Source organism: Trachurus japonicus, chromosome 16 (genome assembly GCF_045865225.1).
Source record: "Trachurus japonicus isolate A0001 chromosome 16, Traja_1.0".
In the NCBI taxonomy this organism is placed as follows: Eukaryota; Metazoa; Chordata; class Actinopteri; order Carangiformes; family Carangidae; genus Trachurus; species Trachurus japonicus.
The window spans coordinates 4428372-4453260 of NC_140922.1; the positions used below are offsets into that span (position 1 = coordinate 4428372).

General features: G+C 41.2%; 2 protein-coding genes across 2 annotated transcripts; both read left to right on the forward strand.

Moving 5' to 3' along the window:
- Nucleotides 1–1279: 1279 nt before the first annotated feature.
- LOC146971520 (secretory phospholipase A2 receptor-like) lies at nucleotides 1280–11616 on the forward strand. Its single transcript, XM_085802383.1, has 6 exons — nucleotides 1280–1316; nucleotides 1392–1542; nucleotides 2907–3127; nucleotides 10679–11014; nucleotides 11224–11318; nucleotides 11509–11616. The coding sequence occupies exons 1-6, from the start codon at nucleotides 1280–1282 to the stop codon at nucleotides 11614–11616; spliced, it is 948 nt and encodes a 315-aa protein (XP_085658509.1).
- Nucleotides 11617–13805: 2189 nt separating this feature from the next.
- ankmy2a (ankyrin repeat and MYND domain containing 2a) lies at nucleotides 13806–24439 on the forward strand. Its single transcript, XM_085803482.1, has 10 exons — nucleotides 13806–13992; nucleotides 14466–14530; nucleotides 16061–16199; nucleotides 16427–16525; nucleotides 17981–18141; nucleotides 20324–20538; nucleotides 21594–21729; nucleotides 21816–21944; nucleotides 22085–22214; nucleotides 23450–24439. The coding sequence occupies exons 1-10, from the start codon at nucleotides 13926–13928 to the stop codon at nucleotides 23581–23583; spliced, it is 1275 nt and encodes a 424-aa protein (XP_085659608.1). The 5' UTR covers nucleotides 13806–13925; the 3' UTR covers nucleotides 23584–24439.
- Nucleotides 24440–24889: the final 450 nt, after the last annotated feature.

Genomic DNA, 24889 nt, shown 5'->3' on the forward strand with positions numbered 1-24889 from the left:
TGCATGTTTCTCGAGGAGTGGAGGTGGTAAGAGACTTGGGTTTAGCCCCCAGCCTGGTCCAGGAGGGGTCACAGTTGGATGGTAATACAGGGGGGCAAAGGTAGCCGCTGTAGGATTGGGGGCAGAGACTTTGGGCACTGGAGAAGAGATGTTGTCAGCAGGGCCAGTAGCAAAGGCAGGGCTGGAGGTTGGTGTGGACTCTGGTGAAGCATAGTGGAAGGTTATGGTGTCCATTTGCTCAAGAAGAAGTACTCAAGAATTCAACAAAGTACTTGGCAACATTAAAGATGTGGGGATTTGGGTAGGAGGTCTGACACACTCAGTGGTAACACTCACACACTCTACAGGGTCACATGGTGTCTCATGATCACATGACTGAAATCAGGAAGTGATAAATGTTTGGGAGATGTCAGAGAACACAGACCACTGCATGGCCTTTTCACATTGACGGGACCACCACATTGTGACTCCAGCTGGAGATATGGACACTGATATGCTGGTAACAGTGTTTCCCATCGTTTGGGCCCGCCACAGTCTCTCACAGAATTTTATTTTTTTTTTAATTTTTTTAGCATTTTTTTTAAAGTGGGGTTGTATGATCTACAAATAGCCCCTAAGTACTTTAATTGCAGTAGCAGACTCTCTGCACTCCTCCCGTTAGCAACGCCAGCCCATAATAGCCCTGCCCAGAGATTTACAACTTACAGTGTTGTGAACAGACCCAAAGAAACGGCCTATTTTCGCGGCCTAATAGAGGTTTTCCCTGAAAAAAAATACACAGTTCCATTGTTCACTATAATATAATTTTTTCCAGCCCCTCAAAGTGCAGGAAAAACACAGTTTTTATTTGGACCTAACCAACTGCTGATCGGCGGGTGCTAACCCTGGGCGGGGGGAAATGTGAGTTGGTTAGGTCCAAATAAAAATGAAAATGAAATGCACGGTTAATTGCCAGGCAAACTTCTGGATGAAGGAGAGTCGGGCAGAGACGACTGAACTTTGTGTGAGGGCAAGTCTTGGGTTTGACTGATTTGTGAAGCAAAGGCTGAATGCAAAGTGTGTGTTATAGGTGGAATAAGCAGATGAACTATCTCTCGACCAATGAACCAGTTTTATCCTTGAGGTGACTGGCAGAGTGACTGATGCTTTACTTTGTACAACGTTGCAGAGCAGCAGAAAGTCAATTTATCATTGTGGCTACCTTCTGAAGGCATATTCTACATTTCTAGAGTTTGAAGAAGTAAATCCTCTTTCCTCTGTTATGGACATTGTTACAGCTATGGAGAGGATCTCACATCTAACTCTGCTTCTATCAGGTCAGTATTACCGTACTCTTTATAGTTAATGTAAATGTAACTCACAGCTAAAGTTTTCTGGTATTTCTTCCCCAGGACTCTGCTCTCTGGATTCATGTGTCCCTCAGCATCAATATGTTGTAGTGACGACTTCAAAAACCTGGTCTGAGGCTCAGAGCTACTGCAGAGAGAACTGTTTGGACCTGGCCACCATTGATGACATGGAAGAGATGGAAAGGCTTCTTAGGCCTAGTCCACACGAGCCCGGGTATTTTTGAAACCGTGAACGTATGTTCCCGGTTGTATGTCCTGTCCACATGCAACCGTGCTTTTGGAACCCTGAAACCGTGGTTTTTTGAAACCGGAGTCCAGGGTGGGGTTTTCGGCCGGGGTTGGTTTCACCGGGTGCGTGTGGACACTGCAACCGTGATTGTTTTACTCGTTTACGTCATAGCTGCACACGTGCTGATGTAAACACTGCCAGCCTGCAGAGGTTGTTTGCAGCGGTTTGCAGGTGAGCTCGCAAAAATGGAGGTGACAAAGTGGATTTTTATCACTTTTTTTTTATTTATTTTTTTACATCATCTAAATGCTAGGCTATTTGTATAGTTTTTCGATGAGAAAAATATAACGAAACGGTCGTCAGGACGATCCTCTTGTCAGCTCCAAACTCACCCTCAATCACAGACCACAGCTGGTTTTCCACACAGCATCATTTACAGTAACAAGTGACGCTACAGATCAGCTGTTTTTAAAATGACAGAACTACGACAGTAGCGCCGCAGTTTCTTATTCCCCACCTTGTTTGATTGAGAGCTTTTCGGGATGATTTTCATGAATGAACAGGCAATAGCCTATGTCACTGTCAGACCGGGTACGACGGGAGGGGGGGTCGCGCTGCTGTCATGTAGTGATAAAAAGAGCCTATGCGGAGATGAGGAACGAGCCAAAAGCCGAAAATGTATACGTGACGTCCGCGGTCGATATAAAGTGGATATCATGTTTCATTCATCCATGTTTTGACATACACAACAGCCAGTGATAAAGAGTTGCGCCGCACCGACAGACAGTCATGTGGCTCAGCAGCCAGGTGATGCACACAGCACAACAACACAGCACACAACAACACAGCACAAGAGTCAAGACACAGCGCAGCAACATGTGCAGGCTGCTGCAGCAGTGCACGTCAAAGGGACACCGCCGAAAATAAAATAAATAGGCTACACATTTTTATTAAATTAATTAATACCTATTTAATTGTTGGACTTGGAGTCTGTGAAATAAAGCTATAATAACACGTAGTTTTGAAATGGTTTTTGCGCATGTTTTCATCCATAAAATGACCAAAAATGAACACTATAAGCGGATTTCTTGATAACGAATTATTTAAACAGCATTTGTATAGAAATGATTTCGCCCCAAGCCTTTTGATCCAAGCGGTTTCCACTGTATTTTGATTGGTTAAAACAGCCTTCCACACGTGCATTGCGTCACTTGGTAGCGGATTTCACGGTTGCGTGTGTACGGAGTGTTTTTATTACACCACTGGTGTGGACGCGAAGCAAAACTCCGGTTTCAAAAATACCCGGGCTCGTATGGACAAGGCCTTAGAGATGTTGAGGACAAATATGATGACGGCCTGTGGATAGGACTTCAGACAGGAACAACTAAGACATGGCACTGGTCTCTGGCAGACAAAGATTTCTACAAAGAGGGAGAAAGAAATTATTTGGTTGGGGGTCAGAATCAAAAAGGGGACTGTGGTTATTTCCAACATGGGAAACTGTATAAAACTCACTGTTTAAATAAGTTTTACTCGGTTTGCTATGATGGTGAGTGTCATTCATGCTCATTCTGGCATCACACATTCAAATGCATGCAAGCAAGTTTGTAGATACACACAGACTATTATAGTATTTATATATTTTGTTTCATTTGTCAGTGCAGTATGAAACTCTTATTAGTGTGAATGCTGGAAGCATTCACACATACTTCATACTTCATACTTTGTGCTATTTCAACAATTCAAATATCAAAATGTTCAGCCTTTTCGGGACAGGTGTGCTATGTCTTTTCTCTTTTCAACTATTCATACTTTTTGCAATATTCAACTATTTCTGATTTTTTTTCCCCCATAGAGAATGCATTGGAACAGTCTTGAAACTCTTCAAATCTTCTCACTTCTTTCAGCCTTTATAGCGTCCACATACTTTCAGCTAGAGACTTCATTCAAATTCTGAGCTGTAGACAAACTTCTAATGTATTCATCCTGTATTTACAACTTTTTCATAGCTTGTACCGTTTTTGAGATAAATCCTTTAAAAGCACATGAGGATTTCTGACAAATTTCACACTTTTCAATGAGTGTGTATGGGGTTGGGTCAGAGTGGGTGACATCATCGTAGAGTGCAGGAGATCCAAAAAAGCGACTGGAACTTTTCTTCTGAAACTGCCAGCAAAGCTACAAATGACACTCTACACTCATGATTTTGGAAACAGTTTGTAGCCACGCTTGTCTTCTGTCTCACAATGCCGTCAAAAATGCACAGAGACTCAGAGAATAATTAGTTGTTATTCGGTTCGGCCATTTTCTGCCTTTCTTCGTCATGTAACTAGTCCTTCATACTTTGTGCTATTTCAACAATTCAAATATCAAAATGTTCAGCCTTTTCGGGACAGGTGTGCTATGTCTTTTCTCTTTTCAACTATTCATACTTTTTGCAATATTCAACTATTTCAGATTTTTTTCCCCCATAGAGAATGCATTGGAACAGTCTTGAAACTCTTCAAATCTTCTTACTTCTTTCAGCCTTTAAAGTGTCCACATACTTTCAGCTAGAGACTTCATTCAAATTCTGAGCTGTAGACAAACTTTTTAAGTATTCCTCTATGACTCAGCTTATTGATATCTTCAACAGTTTCTGATATTTGGCCGCTTTAAAATCATTAAGTTTTTTGACAAAATCCAGCTTTATAATGGGTGTGTGTTGCGTCTAACGAGCAGGGCTTAGAGTGAGTGACATCATCGCTAGAGTGAGAGGGATCGAAAAAACATTCAGGATTTTTTCTGGATAAATTGCCAGCACGGCCACAAATTAAACTCTAGACACATGATTTCCTCACTGGTTTGTAGCCACACTTGTCGTGTCTCATTTAATGTGTTCAAAACAGCAGACAGACTTACAGAATTGTCTCTATGAGCCTAATTGTCCAGCTAGACCCGCTCCAGTGGCTCATCCACTTCAATATAAAAGTAGGAGCTGATTTTTTTAGAAAAGCAGAAATGCCCCCCTTTTCTACCTTGCGACCCTGAGAAAAGTTTTTGCCCTACAAACATTTAATGCACATCAATGTGCTCAGGAAGGTCTCCTTGCCCCAGTAGTCATGGCCACATTCTGATAAGAGGTACGGTTCTCTTTTTCTGGGCTGTTTTCAGAAGCTGCTCCGAGCTCAAATCTCTCTGCTCTGCTCTGTGTGCAGTTGGTCCAGCTGTAGTGGCCAGCTCGTTATCATGTCTATAAATAGAACAGTGCAGGTGCAGCCTGGCTGCTCGTTAAGATGTTTTTAAACACAGCCCCACACACACACATGATAAACCAGACTGACAGAGGATGTCCACGCACAAACACAGGCATCACACTCACACACAGACACACACAGACACTCACACACAGTCACACATGCACACATACACAAACACACTGTTCCACACAGTAAAATGTAAGCAGTTACTTGAGTCGCCATGGTAACTTCTGAGGGCAGGCTGCCAATCAATCAGATCATTAGGGAGAGAGGAGTTCTGTGGCTTTCTACACATGTACACGCAGACAGAGAGACCGTCAGACACACACACACACACACACACACAGGTTTTCAGCTCACATTCATCAACCTCTCAATTATTTTATACTTTTGATGTAAACATCTCCAACAATTTGTATTTTTCTCATGAATTTAAGTTCAGACGTTTAGTCTTTCCAACTCTATTAATAGTAGTACAATTACAGGTGGAGCCTGGGACATAGGACGCAGCTTTTAATAATAATAATAATAATAATAAACTTTATTTGTATAGCACCTTTCACAGGTAGAAACCACAAAGTGCTTCACAGTGTCAAAACAATAGCAACAAAGCAGAGCAAAACAAAACAAGATAAAAGACATACAAGAAAAGCATAGATACAAAGACCCACAGGTTAACCAAATGCCTGTTTAAATAGATGGGTCTTTAAGTTCTTTTTAAAAGTATCGACAGAATCCAAAGAGCGTAGTGAAAAGGGTAAGGTGTTCCACAACCTAGGAGCTACAGCAGGAAAAGATCTGTCACCTCTGGTTTTAAAGTGCGTGTGCGGAACAACTAAAAGCCGTTGGTCAGAGGACCTCAGACTGCGGGTTGGGGTGTAGAACTGTATAAAATCAGACAGGTAAGAAGGAGCTTGACCGTGTAAGGCTCTAAAAGTGAGAACTAAAATTTTAAAATGTATTCTAAAATGCAAGGGTAACCAATGCAGTGAGGCTAAAACAGGCGTGATATGTGCCCTTCTGTTTGTGTGAGTTAAAAGCCTTGCGGCGGAGTTCTGAATAACCTGGAGACGGTCAAGCTCTTTCTTATTAAAACAAGTAAAAAGACTGTTACAATAATCTAAACGAGACGAGATAAAAGCATGGATAATCATTTCCAACTCAGCCTTTGACACCAGAGTTCTTAGCTTGGAGATATTCCTTAGTTGGAAGAAGCAGTTTTTTGTTAAAAGTTTTGAGTGGTGCTCCAAGGACATTGCTGTATCAAATGTAACGCCCAAGTTCCTGATCTTAGGTAGGACAGACAAGCCTAAGGTACCAATACACTGCTTGATCTGCGGAATACTGCTATCAGGGGCGATGATTAGTGTCTCTGTCTTATCTGAGTTCAGCTGTAGATAATTCTCATTCAACCACTGCTTGATGCTCGACAAGCAGTTAATTAACTCATTGAGTGCCGCGCTCCTTTCCAAAGTTTTAGTCAAGTGTACCGGCAAATTAGACCATATTTGACTTTTTATTTTAGAGCCATAGTGTATTCTATATTATTGCCACCAACACATACTGTAGCTCATTTGAAAGGTTTAACTTTATCCTTCAAATGGCCACAAACCGTTTGTTTCTACGTGCCTCCGTTCCTGAGAAAAGTCAAGCTAAACATGGCTGGGTTTCACCAAAATCCCTCCTTTTTTTCTAGAAAAGGAGATAGAGCGTCTTTTATGAAAGGTGCGCTGTTTGTGTCTGTCGCTCTTCAGACACTCGCATTTCTGGATCAAAGGGCTCGTATAAGATAAATATACACAACAATTGTTGTTCTATTCACAAAACCACCATCGGGGGCGGGGGGGGGCGCCACTAAACAGCAATAACACAGACGCACCGTGCCGTGTCACAGCCTCTCGCCGCGGAACGTGAGGCTCTGCCGGCCACAGCGGCTCGCGAACACCGGTCCCGCCGGTGGTCGCGGTCCGTCTGTGGTACAGGTCGGTGACGCCGGTCTGCTTTGGTCCAGAGACCATCAGATTTTACCGCGGGAGGACTTTGGGGAGGACACGGTGTTGCTCCAGATGAAGACCGGGCGAGACAGTGGGCTGAGAGCTTCCTGGTTCAGCTCCCAGCTGCTGCAGCCTCGCGGGTGAGAGCAGAGCAGCTGCGGCGCAGCTGCGCTGCATCCACATGCAGAACTCCGTTTGCAGAAGCTGAGTTATGATAAAAACTTCCAGATCATGAGCTGTCATGTGACTTTGATCGTCATCTATTTCAGTTCTCCTCGTCGTAGAGTCCCCAAATTTACATATAATGTGTATTAAAGTGTCTATTTTCATAATTTAAAAAAAAAGCAAAAAACGAAAAATTTCGTTTTTGGCACTCAACGCATGGGAACGAAAAACGAGAAATTACGTGGTTGGCACTCAATGAGTTAAGGAAGACAGTTTGTGTAACTCAGTCGCTTTGAATGAACAGTACAATTGGATATCATCAGCATAAAGATGATATGAAATATTCTTGAACTGTCTGATTAACTGACCAAGGGGAAGTAAATATAACAGAAACAGGACAGGTCCTAGGACAGAGCCCTGGGGTACCCCACATGGCAGCCCTGTGGTTTCAGACATGATATGATTAGCAGAAACACTAAAACTTCTCTCAGAAAGGTAAGAGGAGAACCACTTTAAAACCAGACCAGACATCCCAACCAGATCACAAAGTCTATTAATCAAGATGTTGTGGTCAACTGTGTCAAATGCTGATGATAGGTCTAACAAAACCAAGACTGTGTGTTCACCAGAGTCAGCTGACATCAAGATGTCACTGGAGACTTTGAGGAGTGCAGTTTCGGTGGAATGCTTATTGCGGAAACCAGACTGAAATGTGTCTAAGACCTCATGTTTCTCTAAAAACACAGTGAGTTGTTCCGCTACAGTTTTTTCTAGTAGTTTGGATATGTAAGGCAATTTAGAAATTGGCCTGTAGTTTTTTGGCTGTAATGGATCCAAACTGGGCTTTTTGAGTGTAGGTTCCACAATGGCATGTTTAAAAAAGCTAGGAACCACACCTGTTGAAAGTGAGGAATTAATTAACTCCGTGATACAGGGGCCAGTTGAATCGAAGACTTTCTTGAGCAGGACAGTAGGGAGAACATCAGTAGGGCATGATGTGGGTTTCATTTTATTAAGTAAAGCAGTGACATCCTGTAGTGACACAGGTTTAAAGGAGGACCAAATATGAGGGGGAGACCGATCAGAGACAACATTGAGGCAAATTGATGGAGGGATGGTGGACCTTATGTCTCTTATCTTATTAACAAAGTAATGAAGGAAGTCATTGCTGTCTGTTTTAGAAAATACAGGGACGTGGGGGGTAGTGGGAGAAACAATGGAGTTGATCGTATCAAACAAGACTCTGGGATTATTCTTGTTTGAGGATATCAACTTCGAAAAATATTGGGTTCTGGCCGTTTTCAACATTTCATTTAAAGAGGCCCTGAGTTCTCTTAGATGGAGCCTGTGCACCTCAAGGTAGGTGGATTTCCATAAGCGCTCTACTTTCCGACACTTTCTTCTAAAACTCTGGATGGAGTCATTGAACCAGGGACTGTGCTTTTTCTGAGAGACAAAGTTGGACTTCACAGGTGCCACTTCATCTAAAATGGCTAAACAATGACTATTAAAAGACTGAATAAGAACCTCTGGATCATCATATCCTGACAAACAACGAGGGTCAAATGAAGCAGAAAACCTCTCGACAACATCCTGGGTAATGATCCGCCTTCGGGCCTTCATCTTTGGGGGCGGAGGATCCCGAGCAAAGATGAGGTCGAAGCGTACACAGCTGTGGTCACTCACATGTAAATCCTCCAATGACACATTTTCAATGTTTAGGCCAAGTGAAAACACAAGGTCTAAAATGTGACCCTTAACATCTATCTTTAACATCTATCTATCTATCTATCTATCTATCTATCTATCTATCTATCTATCTATCTATCTATCTATCTATCTATCTATCTATCTATCTATCTATCTATCTATCTATCTATCTATCTATCTATCTATCTATCTATCTATCTATAAACCCTTTGTCTCTTTTTTTTTCTCTTTTTCTTTCTTTCTTTTACTCCTTCATTTGTATTTTACATAACTTCTTTCTATCTTTCCCTCCCTATCCATCCATCCATCCATCTACCTATTTCTATCTATCATCCCCCTCTCTCTTTTTCTTCTTTCTTTCTTTCACCCCATTTCTTTTTACTTCTTTGTTTCTTTCTGTTTTTCTTTCTACTCCTTTTCTCTTTCTATGTTTCTACCCCATTTCTTTCTTTCTTTCTACTGCTCTCTGTATATCTCTCTCTTTCATTTATCCACCCCAATATCTTTCCTTCTTTCTTACTACTCCTCTGTCTCTTTCATTCATTCTCTATTCTCTTTATGTTCTATTATTCTGTTTTTCTTACCTTTTTCTTTCTCTATCTACCCTTCTCTCTGTGTCTTCTTTCTTTCTGTCCTTTTGTTCTTTCTTTCTTTCTCCATCTACCCTTCCCATTTTCTTTCTTTCCTTCTGTCCTTTTCTTCTTTCTTTCTTTCTTCAGCTCATTCAGCATTGTTTCAACAATTTCTTCAGCTCATTCAGCATTGCTTTCAGCATTCACACCATTTCCATTCTTGGAAATGTTTTTTCTAGTTTAAAATATTTTTTAAATGCAGCCTGGGTGCTCTCTCTCTGCCATTCAGCCCAATGCATTTTTTTTCACAGCAGAGTAGCAGGAGCTCAACTTTTTAATTCACTGTAATGGGCATTATACTTTGTTTGATTTCATCAAAAAATAGTCACAAGTCACAAAAAGGTCCTCTACTTACTTGTTGTGGCTCATTTATACTATTTTCTGCTTTTTTTAAGCATCATTGAAAAATCTCACATTCATCAAAGTCTCAACCTCTCTTCTCCACAACTCTGTCTGTAGTCCAGTGGGTAAGGTGGCTGCTTGCCAACCCCAAGGTCACTGGTTCAAATTCAAGGGGAGCACTCTTTTTATGTCATGTTGAATTCTGCTCCCCTCCCCCACCCTCAATTGGTTACAGGTGTTCGTTAAGAGACGCATTAATTGCTACTGCCACCGTTTGCAGCACATCATCACATTACAATGGCAACATGCTTATGTCTGTGCTCTCTGTGGCAAAGCGGCAGAGTAAAGGTTTAGTGAACATGAGGTTGTGGGTTCGATTCCTGGTTCAAATCTTGCCTCAACAACAATTATAGTGAATTATTTTCCCAGTCGTCCTCTGTTGACTTCTGATAACTTGCTTCATGTTGAAACTGCTGCTCTCAGCCTGAAATTCACAGACATTTTCATTCTAAGTCATTCAAGCTTGACTCTCAAGCTTTCTTGGTGTTGACACACTGTGTTTCCAACAGGTGCAGCTTTGGGCTCGTTAACTTCAGAGTGAGACAGAGTGCAGCTCATCAGCAGACAACAGTCTCTGTAACTGTGTGTATACTGTGGCTTTGAGGCAGAGTGGAAGTCTACTGACCATGAGGTTGTGGGTTCGATTCCTACCTCAGTCAAACATTTGTATGGTGATCACTGCTTGCACTGTTTGCTAATTCTGCAACAGTGTTCAGCTGCTTTCAGCATTCACACCATTTCCATTCTTGGAAAAGCTTTTTCTAGTTTACTTTTGTTTGCTGGATCTGTTCAGGGTCACTGGTGCAAGCAAAACAGAAAAAGGTTGGTCAGAATTTAATCTTACTGCATGAGGTCCAATGTGTCCTGCAGACAAAGAGACCACAGAGACACGCAATCCTGCACACATTCAGCAAGGTGCAACACAATAAGTGGCATTTATCTCTCCTTTTTCATTCAGGGAAAAATCTTGGTGAACAACAGTATGTTCTCTCTAACAACATGGTAACTTGGATTGATGCTCGGGACTACTGCAGGACACATCACACAGACCTGGCCAGTGTGAGGAATGAGGCTGAAAGCCAGATCATTCAGAAAGTAGCTGGAGACTTGAGGGTGTGGGTCGGCCTCTTCAGAGGACCATGGACATGGTCAGACGGGACCTACTCCTCATTTAGATACTGGAGACAGGGCAGAAGTAACATGGCTACAGACCGCTGTGCTGCTATGGTGAAGAGTGAATCTGGTAAATGGGGAGCGCTCCTATGTGATCGAGTGCTTCCATCTGTAACTGTGAGTAAACCACTTCATTTCCTCTTTGTTGGTGATGGTTGATATTCTAATTTGAATCTAAAATTTGAACTTGTAATTTGACAGTGCTGATGTTTATTTTCCCTATGATAGAAATATTGTAAAACAGCAGGAAACAGCACAGAACACTTTACATCCTACTGTGTCTTGGCCTGTCATGAAGGTCATGATGAAACGTGTTTGTGTCATTATCAGGTCCTATTGTGAGGATCATTAAAGTTAGGATCAGCTCACAAGACTTAGTGCTGGAACATAACAACCCTGAAGTGGAAGAGGACATCTTAAAGCAAGTGAGTCAAAGGGAACATTTACATTTGTCATTTAATCTGTCTTGTATCCAAACAAAATCCAGAGGAGATTTACTTTTGCTTAGCCACATTTGCATGTTGGTTTTCCAGGCTAAATGCAAATCAACAAATCTACATGGGGATATAATGAATGTCAAGCTGTTTCTTCTAATTCAAGTCGTCTCCTCCTCAGATCACACAGCAGCTGAGGAACATGAATGTGACTGATGTGACATTAAGGTGGAACAGGTACCCTGATGGAAGAGTAGTGACTGACGATGTTAACAAAGAAGGTGTCTAATGTAAAAGTGGCGTGTCACTTTTCAAAGTTGAGCACATGGCATATGAATTATCACACCCTTCATGTACACTACACACGTCTACACACACACATGCACATTATTCTCCCTGTGCAAAGGACAGTAGCCAAGTAACCCACACATCATGTATCATGTTGCAGTTATATTGACAATTTTGCTTCAGACTAGTTGTGGCCCTGGGTCACTGTTGTTTTTCATTATTGTTTTCTGTCATAGTTAGTTGGAGAGCAATGTCACATTTCACTTGTACCAGGCAGTTATCTACTTTGGCATGTGAACCTACTCTCATAAATGCTAGTTTCAAAGCAAGTTCTATACATAGTCTATAAACACAAAACTCTTTTCTCACACTACATTCACAAAACCTCAGCTTCTTTTTGCAAAACCAAACCATCGCCTCAAAATAGTTTTACCTGTGCTCAAAACCAAACAATGTCGTCAGATTTTGCTCTAATCGGTCAAAATATAGACACAGAGAATCTATTGATGTTTGGTTGGACCCTTTGGCCTCCCTCATTGTCATGCCATACACAAGAACATGGTCTATGACAGTAGTCCGAATGTCATTAGAAATTATCACTGTCTACTTGCATTCTAAAAGGATTTATATTGGTTTTCACATTATGAGAAACAAGTGTGATAGGAGTCGTGTTTGACAAATGACATGTGTGTTTTATTTGTGTTCATGTTTTATTAGTGATAATAAAGTTGTGGGCTTTTCTTTCTTTCCCCCTCTTTTTTTTTGCCTGAATGACAATAAAGTGAAGTTAGTCTGTGTAAGTCACAGTGAATGCGGTGGTGGGGAGCTTCTTTCTTCTGCTGCTCCTCTTGTACAAACTTGTCAAGTCATCAAACTACAAGGACACTGGCATGTGCCCATCCAGTTTACCTCTCAAAAACCCTTTGTCAGTGTGTCTCCCTCTCAACCTTCCTCAGTTTGAAAATCTCTGGATGCAGCCAAATGTTTTGGATTTAAAAACTGCCCTAATGAGTCGAAATTATTCATTTTTACCTTCCAAATGCAAGAATAATTTGTAGAATTTGATTTGTGAAAGAAGCTCATCCTTAGGGGTGTGTCTTGGCTGGGTTAGAGTTCATAGCTTGATGAAGAATATGGTGCTTTGGGATCAAATTTAATGAATTGTATGTCCAATGTTAAGCCCATTTTAAAATTTTGATGATTCATTTCTTGAGAAAATTCAAAACCATGATTTAAACTTGCCGGTCTTATTGGGATCAAAGTTGTGTGTATGTGTGATGTTTGCTTTTTATTCTGGCTGTGTAAAAAAAAAAAAAAAAAAGTCAACTTCACTGTAGGTTTTTACCACAGCGCACAAATGTTGGTGTGTGTGTATCCATTACAACAAATAAAGATGACAACCAATATATTGGTATGGGCAGTTGAACAGCATCACAAACAGTCTAACCATGAACACCACTCCACAGAAACTGAACATTATAACTGTCACAAGGGTAGTATTTATTGCATGATTGCTGCATAACTCTTATCTAAAGGCCAGCAAAGTGTAGGCCACTTCCACAGTCCATCTTTGATTAACACATTGACAGAGACAAACACCCGACTACAAGCAACACATGCAGAAAACAGAACCCAACAACATACATTGAGAACAGGATGAACTACAGTAAAATGTAAGATTATGTTATCAGCTAAATTAGGTAATGAAAGGAAGTAGGTATTAAACAGCATAAAGCACAGAATTGAGATCAAAAGAATTAAAACATGTAAAAGGCAAGTAAGAGGTTAAAAAATGATATAACAAAATAAGATGAAAATAAAAAGGGTTAAAATAAATAGCGAGAAAGCAGAAAACATAAATAAAATGTAGATATAACAGCGCTGGTTGCAGAGGAAGTTGTCTTTTTTACATACAGTCCATGAACAGTGAAGCACATTCTCTTTTGTGGATCTGATTATTTCCGTTAAAGAAAGGGGTGTACGTAACCGTCATAGCTGCGCCGATGTTAAAGTTGTGGCTTTAAATCATTAATTTTATTATTGTATGTCTCAGAGTCAGTTGTGGATATATCTGCTGAAGACATAATCCAAGCTTCCTGTCTAATGTTGCAGTTTGCCCTTTGCTTGTGACCCAGTCTCCCCTACTGCCAGGACAAGATGGTACGTCCTGAATGACAGCTCAACCTGTGCTAGCCTTTATACCCGAGCGCAAGCAGCTCTGGAAAGTCGTACACACACGTGCGTTTTAATAGTTATTTCTTGACTTGACTCGTGTCTTCATACTCTAGAATCAAACTATTAAACACCACCATGTCTGCTCCTAAGAAGGGAGACCTGTCTTCAAGCGAAAAGGAGTTGTTTGAGGTTATTACTGCAGGTAAGTCCCCCTCTCCGGCTAACGCTAATCCCTGAGGAAACCATGCATGCAGTAGTTAGTAGTAGTTAGCGCGTGTTAGCTTCTTCGTGATAAGTTAGTGATGGAAATAATACAGGATGATGTCAGTTTATCACACGTGCTGACCTGGGACTGCTTTGTGGAAGCGGACCAATGCGTTTAATGTGAAGTGTAACGACGAAGCTTGCTAGCTGGGCTAACGTTATAAGAGCTAATGGGTAGCTTCCATCTGATAGCTTGTTGTGTCCATGTCCCCATCAGCTCCCAGGATGAAACCAATCTTTGATGCAGTTTATATAGAAATGTCCGCACTGTATACGTTTAAGAGCATGTGCTATGTAAGTTAACTGATGCATAAACGTGACTGAAGACATACCATTAGGGCTGCATAAACTGCTGATGAAGCTATAGCTGCTCTGTCTCTGTTGGATTAATGTTGAGTTTTGTGCCTTTAGGAAATGTTCAAGAGGCCTCAAGGCTGCTGGGCTGTAAGGATGTTCGAGTCAACTGTCTGGATGAGGTAAATTGAACATGTCTGACAAGAATAAAGTCTCAAAAACAGGCTCACACATTTTGCCTTAGTCCACATGTCTCCCAACTCACATGCCAGGACACTGATGTGTGCTGTACTGGTGTATTGGTCATTCACTGGTAACATAACACTATAAAAAAAATAGTTAGTTAAATTAGTTGTTCAAAAACAGTGACTGAGCCTGTCAGCTGATATCGTATTTATCCTTAATTTTGCATCTTGAATGTAACCAGAGTGGCTTCTTTCCCAAGCTGTGGCTGGTGCATTTCAGTATGACAGCTTTTACTGAAGAACCCATGATGGGATCTTTAGCAAAGCTCTTCCTTTGTTCACTGACATGTGTGGGGGACAAGAGGACTCGTGAGCCTCCACACTCAAGGGTTTTGGAGGACATCCGTCACGTCCTTCTTTCTTTCTGTCAGTCTGTTGTGTCGACCTGCCAGCATCAGCTGTCTGACACAAGTAGGCTGCTAAGTAACACAACCTGTGTGAGTCTTTTCAGCACTTCAGTAGATACCGGACATATTACTCCATTTTTTCTGGAAAACTGTGTTGCAAAATTAGCCTTTGTCATATAGCAGATAACTTGACATCTACTGTAGAGGTATCTTCTATTACATCTTATGTTCACAGATTTGTTATACAAACAGTACAGATTAATATACATATAAAAAATGTGATGGATAGTTGCCAGAAATCCTCAGAGGGGTTTAAAAAAAGATTACAGCGCAGGAATTAATTATAAAAATTAAAAGAAAGGCAAAACCTAACTTAGTAAAACTGAAAAAGAATAGTAAGGATTCATTAGTTGGTTAGAAAGATGATCAATAAGTATAAAAATGGCAAAAACAAGAACAGCTTTATAATAGTGCATCTGTGCCAAATCTAACAATTTCTTTATCACTTTCCAAATCTATCAAACAAATTATTATGAAATTGATGACAGTAAGATTACAGTTAATGACAGTTGAGGAAGAACCTGGCTGAAAAGCTGTAAACAAATGAAGCCATCTGTAGTTGGTTGACTTGATAGACTGAAGGAAATGCCTGATCTCATAAACAAAGGCTGAGTTTTATGTACAGTGGGTGATTCTCAATGCAGGAAGAAAAATAGACAGCAGTGTTGGTGGGATGAGTATTTCCCCAGGTTGGTGCAGTAATAAGGAAATATGAACTGCAACAGGTGGAGGTAGCTTCTCTTTGCAGAATGGGATTCAGTTTATGTTGCCCATGAAGCTTCATAACAATAACTTGAAAATATTTGTTTGGTGCAAAAGACACAAATGGAAAAACAATTAAACTTATGCATACAAAATTCAAGCACCTTTTGATTGTTATGTAATTGAGATGTTTTATCAAGATAATTACATGTGACAGTACAAAAGTGTTTTTGTTTGTGGTTTTGATAAAAACTGTATATGTTTATGCTGTAAATAGAAACCATGTTTGTTTTGTGGTTTTTCCACATTGTCCATGTGAAGTGCGGCGGATGTGTCAGTGTTGTTGTGTCATCCACAGTATGGGATGACCCCTCTCATGCACGCTGCTTACAAGGGGAAGGCCGACATGTGCAAGCTGCTCCTGCAGCACGGAGCGGACGTCAACTGCAACCAACATGAGCACGGATACACGGCGCTGATGTTCGCCGGCCTGTCGGGTACGTCGGTGGTGGAACAGGTGGAACGGTTCAGGGGTGTGGATCGTACGGCCATTATGTTTTGTAAAGGGACAGTTCTTTAACTGTTAACATCTTAATAATGATATTGGAATTCTTCAGATCAAGTTGCGCTGTATGTGGCCCCTGAACTAAAATGTTCAGCCCACCGTCTCTGTTGTGTGTTGCTCTGACTTTTCTCCCTCTGTGCCCCCCCCCCCCCCCCACAGGGAAGACTGATATCACGTGGATGATGTTGGACGCGGGGGCGGAGACGGACGTGGTCAACTCGGTGGGAAGGACGGCTGCACAAATGGCCGCATTTGTCGGTACGTCTGGATGCGACGCGTCCTCAGTCGTTGTTCTGCTCATGGGCTTTTCAAATAAAACCTCCATCATCTGGATGTTTACTCACTCCAAACTAAGGCTGCACCACATCAGAAAAAACTGATATTGCGATTTTTCACTAGATGACTTGAATAACTCCATTTGGAAACAATTAGGTTGACACACCATGATACCGTCATATTCTTATAATACCCTTCTATGAATCTTAGGCTTAATAACCTAATTTTCATCATATTTATATAATATATTTAATAATATTAACATTTTAATAATATTAAAATTAGGCTGAGTCAACGATCTAACATGAAACTCAGTGGGCTCATCTGTGGATGAAGAAGATCCTGAATGAAGAGTGTGTGGCTGACAGCGTGTGCATTGGGGGGGGTGACTGTCAGCTGACTGCTGAGAGAGAGAGAGAGAGAGAGATCTCAACCAACCCGACCTGCCCCGGGCCAAAAAGACATACAAATAACTCGGGTTGAGTCGGGTCTTGTGCTTCTTTTTTTCTTTTCTTCCATTATTTTTGGCAAGGTTCAGTTAAAGCAGAAGTAAGTGGTCCGGTCGTTTTCGCTAATGCTGCGTTCCAGGTAGGCTTTTGAAATCGTAAATTACAGCTTCAAGTCACAACTTACGACTTTGTAGCGTTCCAGGCAACCCACTCGTGTTTTTCCGACCTGTTTTACCGGTGAAAGTCACTATAACGGCCACTCGTAACTTCCGACCAGTAAACTCGTACCAGATCGAACTGGTACCACTTCACGGTCGGAAAAATACGAGTTTCCTTGAACGCACCATAACAGTCCTCGTCCCTACGTCGCCACATTCACGGCGTCCCTTGGCTGCACACACAGCCCTGCATGCCGTTCTCTCTCCTCATTGGATAAAAACTGTAGGATACGATAAATGTTTTCTCCTCGACTCAGAGCAGAGCAGAGGGACTGAGAGACCCGTGTTTCAGACCAAACACTCTATGTAAGTGATTGCTGTCGGAAGATATAACTATTTAAGACTTATATTAACACAAATATATCACTTACTTCTGCTTTAATGCTAGTGAGTCGGGCAGCGTTGGGTCAACACCCACGGTTGAGGTTTTGATTTTCAGGCCCGTTGAGAACTGTACAGCTGAGCAAGAAGCTGGTTCAGAGATGATTTCTGAAGCAAAACAAAATTTAATATGTTATAAAAAAAACACGTCCTGTGATTATGGCGATGCTCGGACGACATATCGTGCAGCCCTGCTACAGACCTACAGTGCTGCCATCTTGTTCGGTCCATCTGGTCTGAAGCTGGTGGAAAGGTTTGACGCTTCGAGGCCTGAATTCCTCCACACTGACACAGACTGTTTGACTGCTGTCAGACTAGAACAGCTCTGACTACACACAAACATGTAACTTACAGTGTGATTATTCATGAATCTGTTTCCTCCTCCTCAGGGCAACACGACTGTGTCACGGTGATCAACAATTTCTTTTCACGTGCCAGACTGGATTACTACACCAAGGCCCAGGGTTTGGAGAAGGAGCCCAAGCTGCCGCCCAAACTGGCCGGACCTCTGCACAAGATCATCATGAGCACCAACCTCAACCCCGTGAAGGTAGAAGCCCACTGTTCACACACAGACTCAATTCATCTCTCTAGTTGCCCCATCCTCTAATAGACTGCCTCTTAATACATTTATTATTTCCTCCTCCCCCTCCTTAAAGGGATAGTTCAACATTTTGGCAAATTCGCCGAATCCCTATAGTCTTAGGAGTAGGTGCATTACCTTTAATTGTCGGTGCAAGCTGTTTTTAGATCAGCGGGGCAGAGACATGAGCTGCTCACGAAAAGATGTTTTCGGCTTTCCCTCAAAACTCATCAAATACACAATCCAACAACGCCAAAACGCTCTCGTGATGAAGTTATGACCTGCACATTCACCACACTATGAAATAATAACGTATAATTTTTAGGGCTGTTTTCGACTAAGGATTTACATAGTCGAATCTGATTCGTCAGATTTTGCCGTAGTCGACTGATCGTCGAACCTTTTTTTTTTTTTTTTAAAGATAGCAGCAAATTTGCGACTTTTTCCCCGTTTCAAACAAAAGAGCTAAAACACCCCAAAAATATGGTCGGTGTAAAACAAATACCTTTATTTATTTCCCACACTTTGGATGATTTTTAGTAGCCATTGGCCAGGGTATGCGTTTATGTTACGTTGCCCTGGACAACGCTCCTTTTGCTCGGACTGAGTGGCAAATCAAACATCCCTCAATGTGGTGAAGGATAGCGGTGGTCGTGGACACAGAGAAACCAGGTAAAACATGTAGTATCAAAACAAACTGAGGTCAGAAGGACTCGACAATCCGTACATTACGTTGTGTGTTTTAATTAATCCTGTAACACACAGTGTGACCGCGGCAGCGGCAGAGTGACAGACAGGCTCAGTGTTAAAGTGCAGAGGGACGAGATCACAGCTGTTCTCGCATCCCGACTCCCGGCACTTATGATGCGTTCATGACAACTCGGAAGTCGGAAAAAACGAGTTCCTCTTCTGAAAAACTCTGACATGTCAAACTTTAGGATGTGTTAGGGACTAATTCATCTGTCTAACCATCAGAACTATTAACACTTGAAACGGTAAACACAGCTGATCCATCGAAAAAAAAAATTACACCTCGAGTTAATTTATTTTCCATGGTTGAAAGCAGGTTCTTGAATGTAACTCGGTCAAAGTCAGACGTATCCTCACAATGTTTTGTAGTTCTGTTAGGTCATGCATGATAAATGCTGACAAAGTTAGACTGTCAGACTTGATTTTAAACTTTGGCGGCTCTGCCTGTTCTGCAGTGACTTCTGAGTACCGTGACGTTGACGGTCCTGTTGTTGTGTGTACTGCTCACCTCCGCTCATTTGAAAAAAAAAAAAAAAAAAACCTCCGCTCATTTGTGCAACTGCAGTGGGTGATTTATTAATACGTAGTAAGAAGCTAAGACTACCGTTTAAACGCACACATCATTTTGAACTCTTTATTAACAGAAAGTAGCCAGATTTTGTATCAAAATAGGCTTTTTATAATGAAAAAAGACATTCTATTTATGTAACAATTTATGCTCAGCAGCCGTGGGCACCCCCATATAGTCAGAATGGTACGGTCTTATGTAGATTCGACTACGAGGTTCATAGTCGAATCAGACCTCTCCGAATCGAATCGTCGAATAGTCGACTTTTGGAGGTCAGCCCTAATAATTTTGTAACATTACGACACATGAAGCAAATCCTACTTGTGTTTTTGAAATCACTCCGCCTAGCAGCCATGTCCAGAATGTAGTTTCCGGCTACGCATTTTCCTCGAAAACAACTCCATCTCGGAATGTCCACGAGAGCGTTGTGGAGTAGTTGGATTGTGTATTTGATGAGTTTAATGATGGAAAGGCGAAAGTACTGTGCGCCTCTGTTGCATGAGCTGAGCAGTTCACATCTCTGCCCCGCCGATCTAAAAACAGCTTGCACCATCAATTATATGTAATGAACCTACCCCTAAGACTATAGGGATTATGGCAATAGGCGAATTTGCCAAAATGTTGAACTATCCCTTTAAGGAATAATAACGGTAGACAAATATTCAGTTTTGCCATTTGAAAAACTTTTTTTTTTGCTCCTTTTAATCTGTAGTAATAGTAAAGATATTTGAAAAATGACAAATCACAATGAAAAAAAAATTAAGTTTGATTATTTCTGGATAAATGGACCATTTTTTTTAAGAGTGTGTTGTGTTTTCTTCTTTGTTCCAGATGGTGATGCTGGTGAAGGAGAACCCCCTGCTGGCGGAGGTGGAGGCTCTGGACAAGTGTCGGCGGGTGATGGAGCTCATCTGTGAGAAGTGCATCAAGCAGCAGGACATGAACGAGGTGCTGGCCATGAAGATGCACTACATCAGCTGCTTGCTGGGGAAGTGTGCGTCCTTCCTCAAGGACCGCGAGGACAAGCTGGAGGGACTCATGAAGAGGTGAAGAAAACTGCATCACGATGAGAAGCTGTTCGCCGTCAGGAGAGGAGAGAGAGGGAGGGAGAGTCGTAACGTGATGTGCAGTTTTAGCGTAGTAGTTGTGCTAAAATCTCCCCCATCTCATCTACTCCATGAATTGGAAAGGAAATAAATTATCTTAAAGAGATAGTTCAATATTTTGGCAAATTGGCCCATTGCCATAACCCCTGAAGTTTTAGGAGTAGGTGTGTTACCTTTAATTGAAAAAAAAATAGCTTGCACGGATAATTAAAGGTAACGGACCTATTGCTATGACTATAGGGATTATGGCAATTTTTATTTGCCAAAATGTTGAACTATCCCTTTAATATGGCAGCTTACTCTTCAAGTTGAGACACTTTCTTCCCCTTGAAAGTTTTCTTTCCTTGCGCCAGTCTCTATTTGAGCCTCATTTAAAGATATTGTAATGTTATGGTGTAACACATATCCTAGCTATCTCAAAAAATTACAGATCTTACAAAAGAACGTTGAGCTTTAAATGCTCCCTCTGATCCTCTTTTTTATTATTACAAACTTGTAATGTATAATGTAGCATTTAGACCCAACGACAGACTCTGTCATCTCATCCCAGTTTATTCTCCCACTCATGAACACAACACCGAAACTGAAATGAACAAGTTTTGGTGTAACCTGTAAAGGTCCACACTCCACAGATTTGGAATGAGGTTGACAGCATGATAAGAGTCAGGATCTCTGTCTGTTAAAAAGAGATTTAAACAACAGATGTTATTAAAATATATTTAATTCTAAACCCAGTACAGCCGAGGGTTCAAATTATGAGAAATTATTCACTTGCATCTCTGTTTAAATCCTTTCATGTAGTAATATCTGATGTGTTGTATTGTTTTGATGTTGTTGTGCTCCTAATAATCTTAATGTGCTTTAGATTAGAGTTAGCTAGAAATAGAAAATTGTCTTATGTGATGTCTGGGCCCTGTTTAGAAGCTACAGAGAGATTCTGGGGAGTCTTATTTTAGAAAAATGTATCTTGCTGAAACTGAAACTCTGTCCTGCAGTTTGCTGAAGGGGCGGGACAGCGACGGTTTCCCCGTCTACCAGGAGAAGTTCATCAGAGAGTGCGTTCGCAAGTTCCCGTACTGTGACGCCACTCTGCTGCAGCAGCTGGTGCGGAGCATCGCTCCTGTGGAGATTGTGAGTTTGTTAAAGAGGCCGTCTAAATGTAAAGGTTTCTGTGTTAATGTTACATTGTCATCATTCGTTTCCCCTCCGTATCACAGGGTAATGACCCCACAGCTCTGTCGGTGCTGACTCAGGCCATCACTGGTCAGGTCGGCTTCATGGACGCTGAGTTTTGCACTTCCTGTGGAGAGAAAGGAGCTGAGAAGAGATGCTCCATCTGTAAAATGGTGAGAGTCGAGACAACCGCAGTGTTTCAGCATTCACACTACTATTCTTCTTACTTTAGAAAATCCCATTTTTTTCTGTATCTTTTAATACAAATTGCACATGTTCAAATGAAGTGACTTGGGGTGTTTTTGTCCACCAGGTGATCTACTGTGGTCAGGCCTGTCAGAAGATGCACTGGTTCACCCACAAGAAAGTCTGTAAGAAGCTCCAGGAGCAGAGAGAGACGCAAGAAGCAGAAACAGCCAAACTGAGGATGCAGCAGAGTCAAGGTACTTCACCTGTTCAGCACTCAGTGAGGAGCAGATAATTCACTGCAGCACAGTCTGAGCAGACTAGTAACATATGAGGTGATGACTTCATAACTGTGAAACTTCGACAGAGGTTTATTGTTTAAACACCTTTTTTTTTGGACTCCAAAAGTAACCGGTGTCTGTGCAAAACATGGAGTCAAGTTCGGGGAACATAAAAAAAACAAGCTTTTTGGAGCTTTGTTGTACATTACATACACAAAAATCTGTGCATGTGTTTTTGTTTTGGGAAAACATTTCCAGAGCTCCATGTTGAGTTTTCAAAGGGGGAAAAAAATCAGGGAATCATCATTATTCCCATTATTGATAAAAATTAATGAAAATCTAATAGTGTTATAGTGTGAAATCTAATAACAGTAATTATCAGCTTGTTTGCGTTTTCTCTTGATTTTCTAATGCACTTTTCATAAGAGGATCTATTTAATGCTGCAGTGATCAGTGCCCTCAAAAAAAGACTTGTCATGTAAAATCAAGATTTACATCTGTCTGTTTAAAAAAAGAAAAAAAAAGCTTTGAAAATCTCTCAGACTGATTTAACTCTGAGTCTTATGTCAAAAGTTTTACCATTTTTATTGGCCAATATAATGATAAAAGTCTGGAGCAGTAAAAAGCAGATGGATAATTAATCAGCCGAAATCCCACAGGGGAAAAAAATGACATTATTGTAAATGAAAAATCTTGTTGAATTTCCGTGCAATCATATTGGCTTGTGCGCAGAGTTTGCAGTCATCATCACATAGGTCATCTCTCATTATGTGGCCCACATATGTTTTTATTATTCTCAGCTTCTTTTTATTATTTAGTTTTATTTAATTTTATTTCAATTTGACTTCTCTTGGTGGTTTTAGTATGTTGTTGTCAGGCAATTCTATCTGATATGTTTTTATTTCTGCTGTACAGCACCTTGTAACTCGTTTTTGAAAGGTGCTATATAAATAAAGTTATTATATCTAACTTTGTTCACAACACCAAGCACTTGATCAGCAAGACAAAAGGAAGGAAAGTCTGACTTCTTATCCTCCTTGGTTTCTACAATCATAACAACACTCTTTTTGGAGTTAAACGTTACGTCATACTGTAGCGGGATCAGTTTCTAAGCAACTGCTGTAAACCACCACCAGAGGGAGACATAATGACCAGCTGGGGGTCTTCAACACCTTCACTGACGGTGTCTGTGTGTTGTGTTTGTGTTTCAGAGGAGAGTTCAGAGGTGCAGGAGGCCACAGACTCCCTACAGGAGCTGTCAGTGGAGAGCAACAGCGAGGCCGCTCCCTCAGAACCTTCAAACCCCCACGCCGCCGCTGCCGCCGCCACAGCCGCTGACAACTGAGGAGCGTCTGACGAGTCGCGGTCAGCAGAACACATCCATACTCCACAGACAAGAGGCAGCACAGCAGCATGAGACTGAAGCCAGACAGACGAGGCCTGGTCCGGCAGCAGAGAGGAGCTGGTATTTATTGTCGGCCTGAGGCGTCTCGAGCGCCGGGCGCCGCTAATGAGGAAGGTTCGTGCCACGGCGGCCATCTGTGTGTCATTTTTATATCTGTTTTTTTTGTTTCTTTTTTCTTTTCTTTTTCCAGGACATCGTCATATGTGAATGTGAGACTTTTCGTTAGGCTGGTGTGTTTGTGGTAGAGGTCACTGAGAGGAATTATGGGTAATATTTAAAGAGCTAATGGTTCACATCCACGATGGAACATAAATCTGCCTTAAGAACCTGTAGCAACCGGTGCAGGAAAGACGTGACTGTGTAGCCAATCAGAGCTGTGGTTTTGTGTTTTGTACCAATAACGTGGTGGTAGATTGTGAGTGGATAGCAGGGCTGCACAATACTGACCAAAAATGTATATTTTTTAAATAAGGACATAAACATGATTTATTTTTAATGTTAAAGGATGATGTTAACACTCAGGATTTTCAAAATTGTAACTGAAAGTTTGTCTGTTTTTTGTTTTTTTTTCTCCATGAAATGCTACATCATTTGTTGACCAAGCGTTGTTGAACGCAGCACAAGAAACATCATGTCCAGGAAAAAAAAAAAAAAAAAACTCAAACAAGTCAGTGATGCTCTTTGGTTTATGATGCAGCCTGAATGGACAGAGACGCCGGAGGCAAACGACACGTCAGCTGAGGCGTCGTTTCCTCCGAGTCGTCCAAAAACCTGATCTTTATCATGGTAATAAAAACATCTTCACCATTCTTCTGCAGCAGATTTTGATATTTCACCTGTTACCTGTATTTTTTACCACACATTTACTTCTCTGTATCTACAGTTGAAGTCAGAACCCCAGACAGATATTCACATATTTTATTTATATACAGTATATGCTTAAAATATATATATGCTTAAAAGTTTACATACCCTGGAAGATTTTGTAACTGTGTACCATTCACTAAGGAAAACATGAGTGATCAGACAAAACAGATTTCTCTTATTTTTAATGGGATTCAAATTACTGTAAACTGTTGAGACATCCAGAAATAACACAATCATTAAAAAAAAAAGATCATCAGAGAGTCTGACCAACAAATTTTTGATGGTACTGGACCGTGTCTTGGTATCAACAGAACCCCTCAACTTCCACTTTTATGAGAGCTTGAACACTGCTGATTGGCTTTCTCAAGTCTTTGAATAT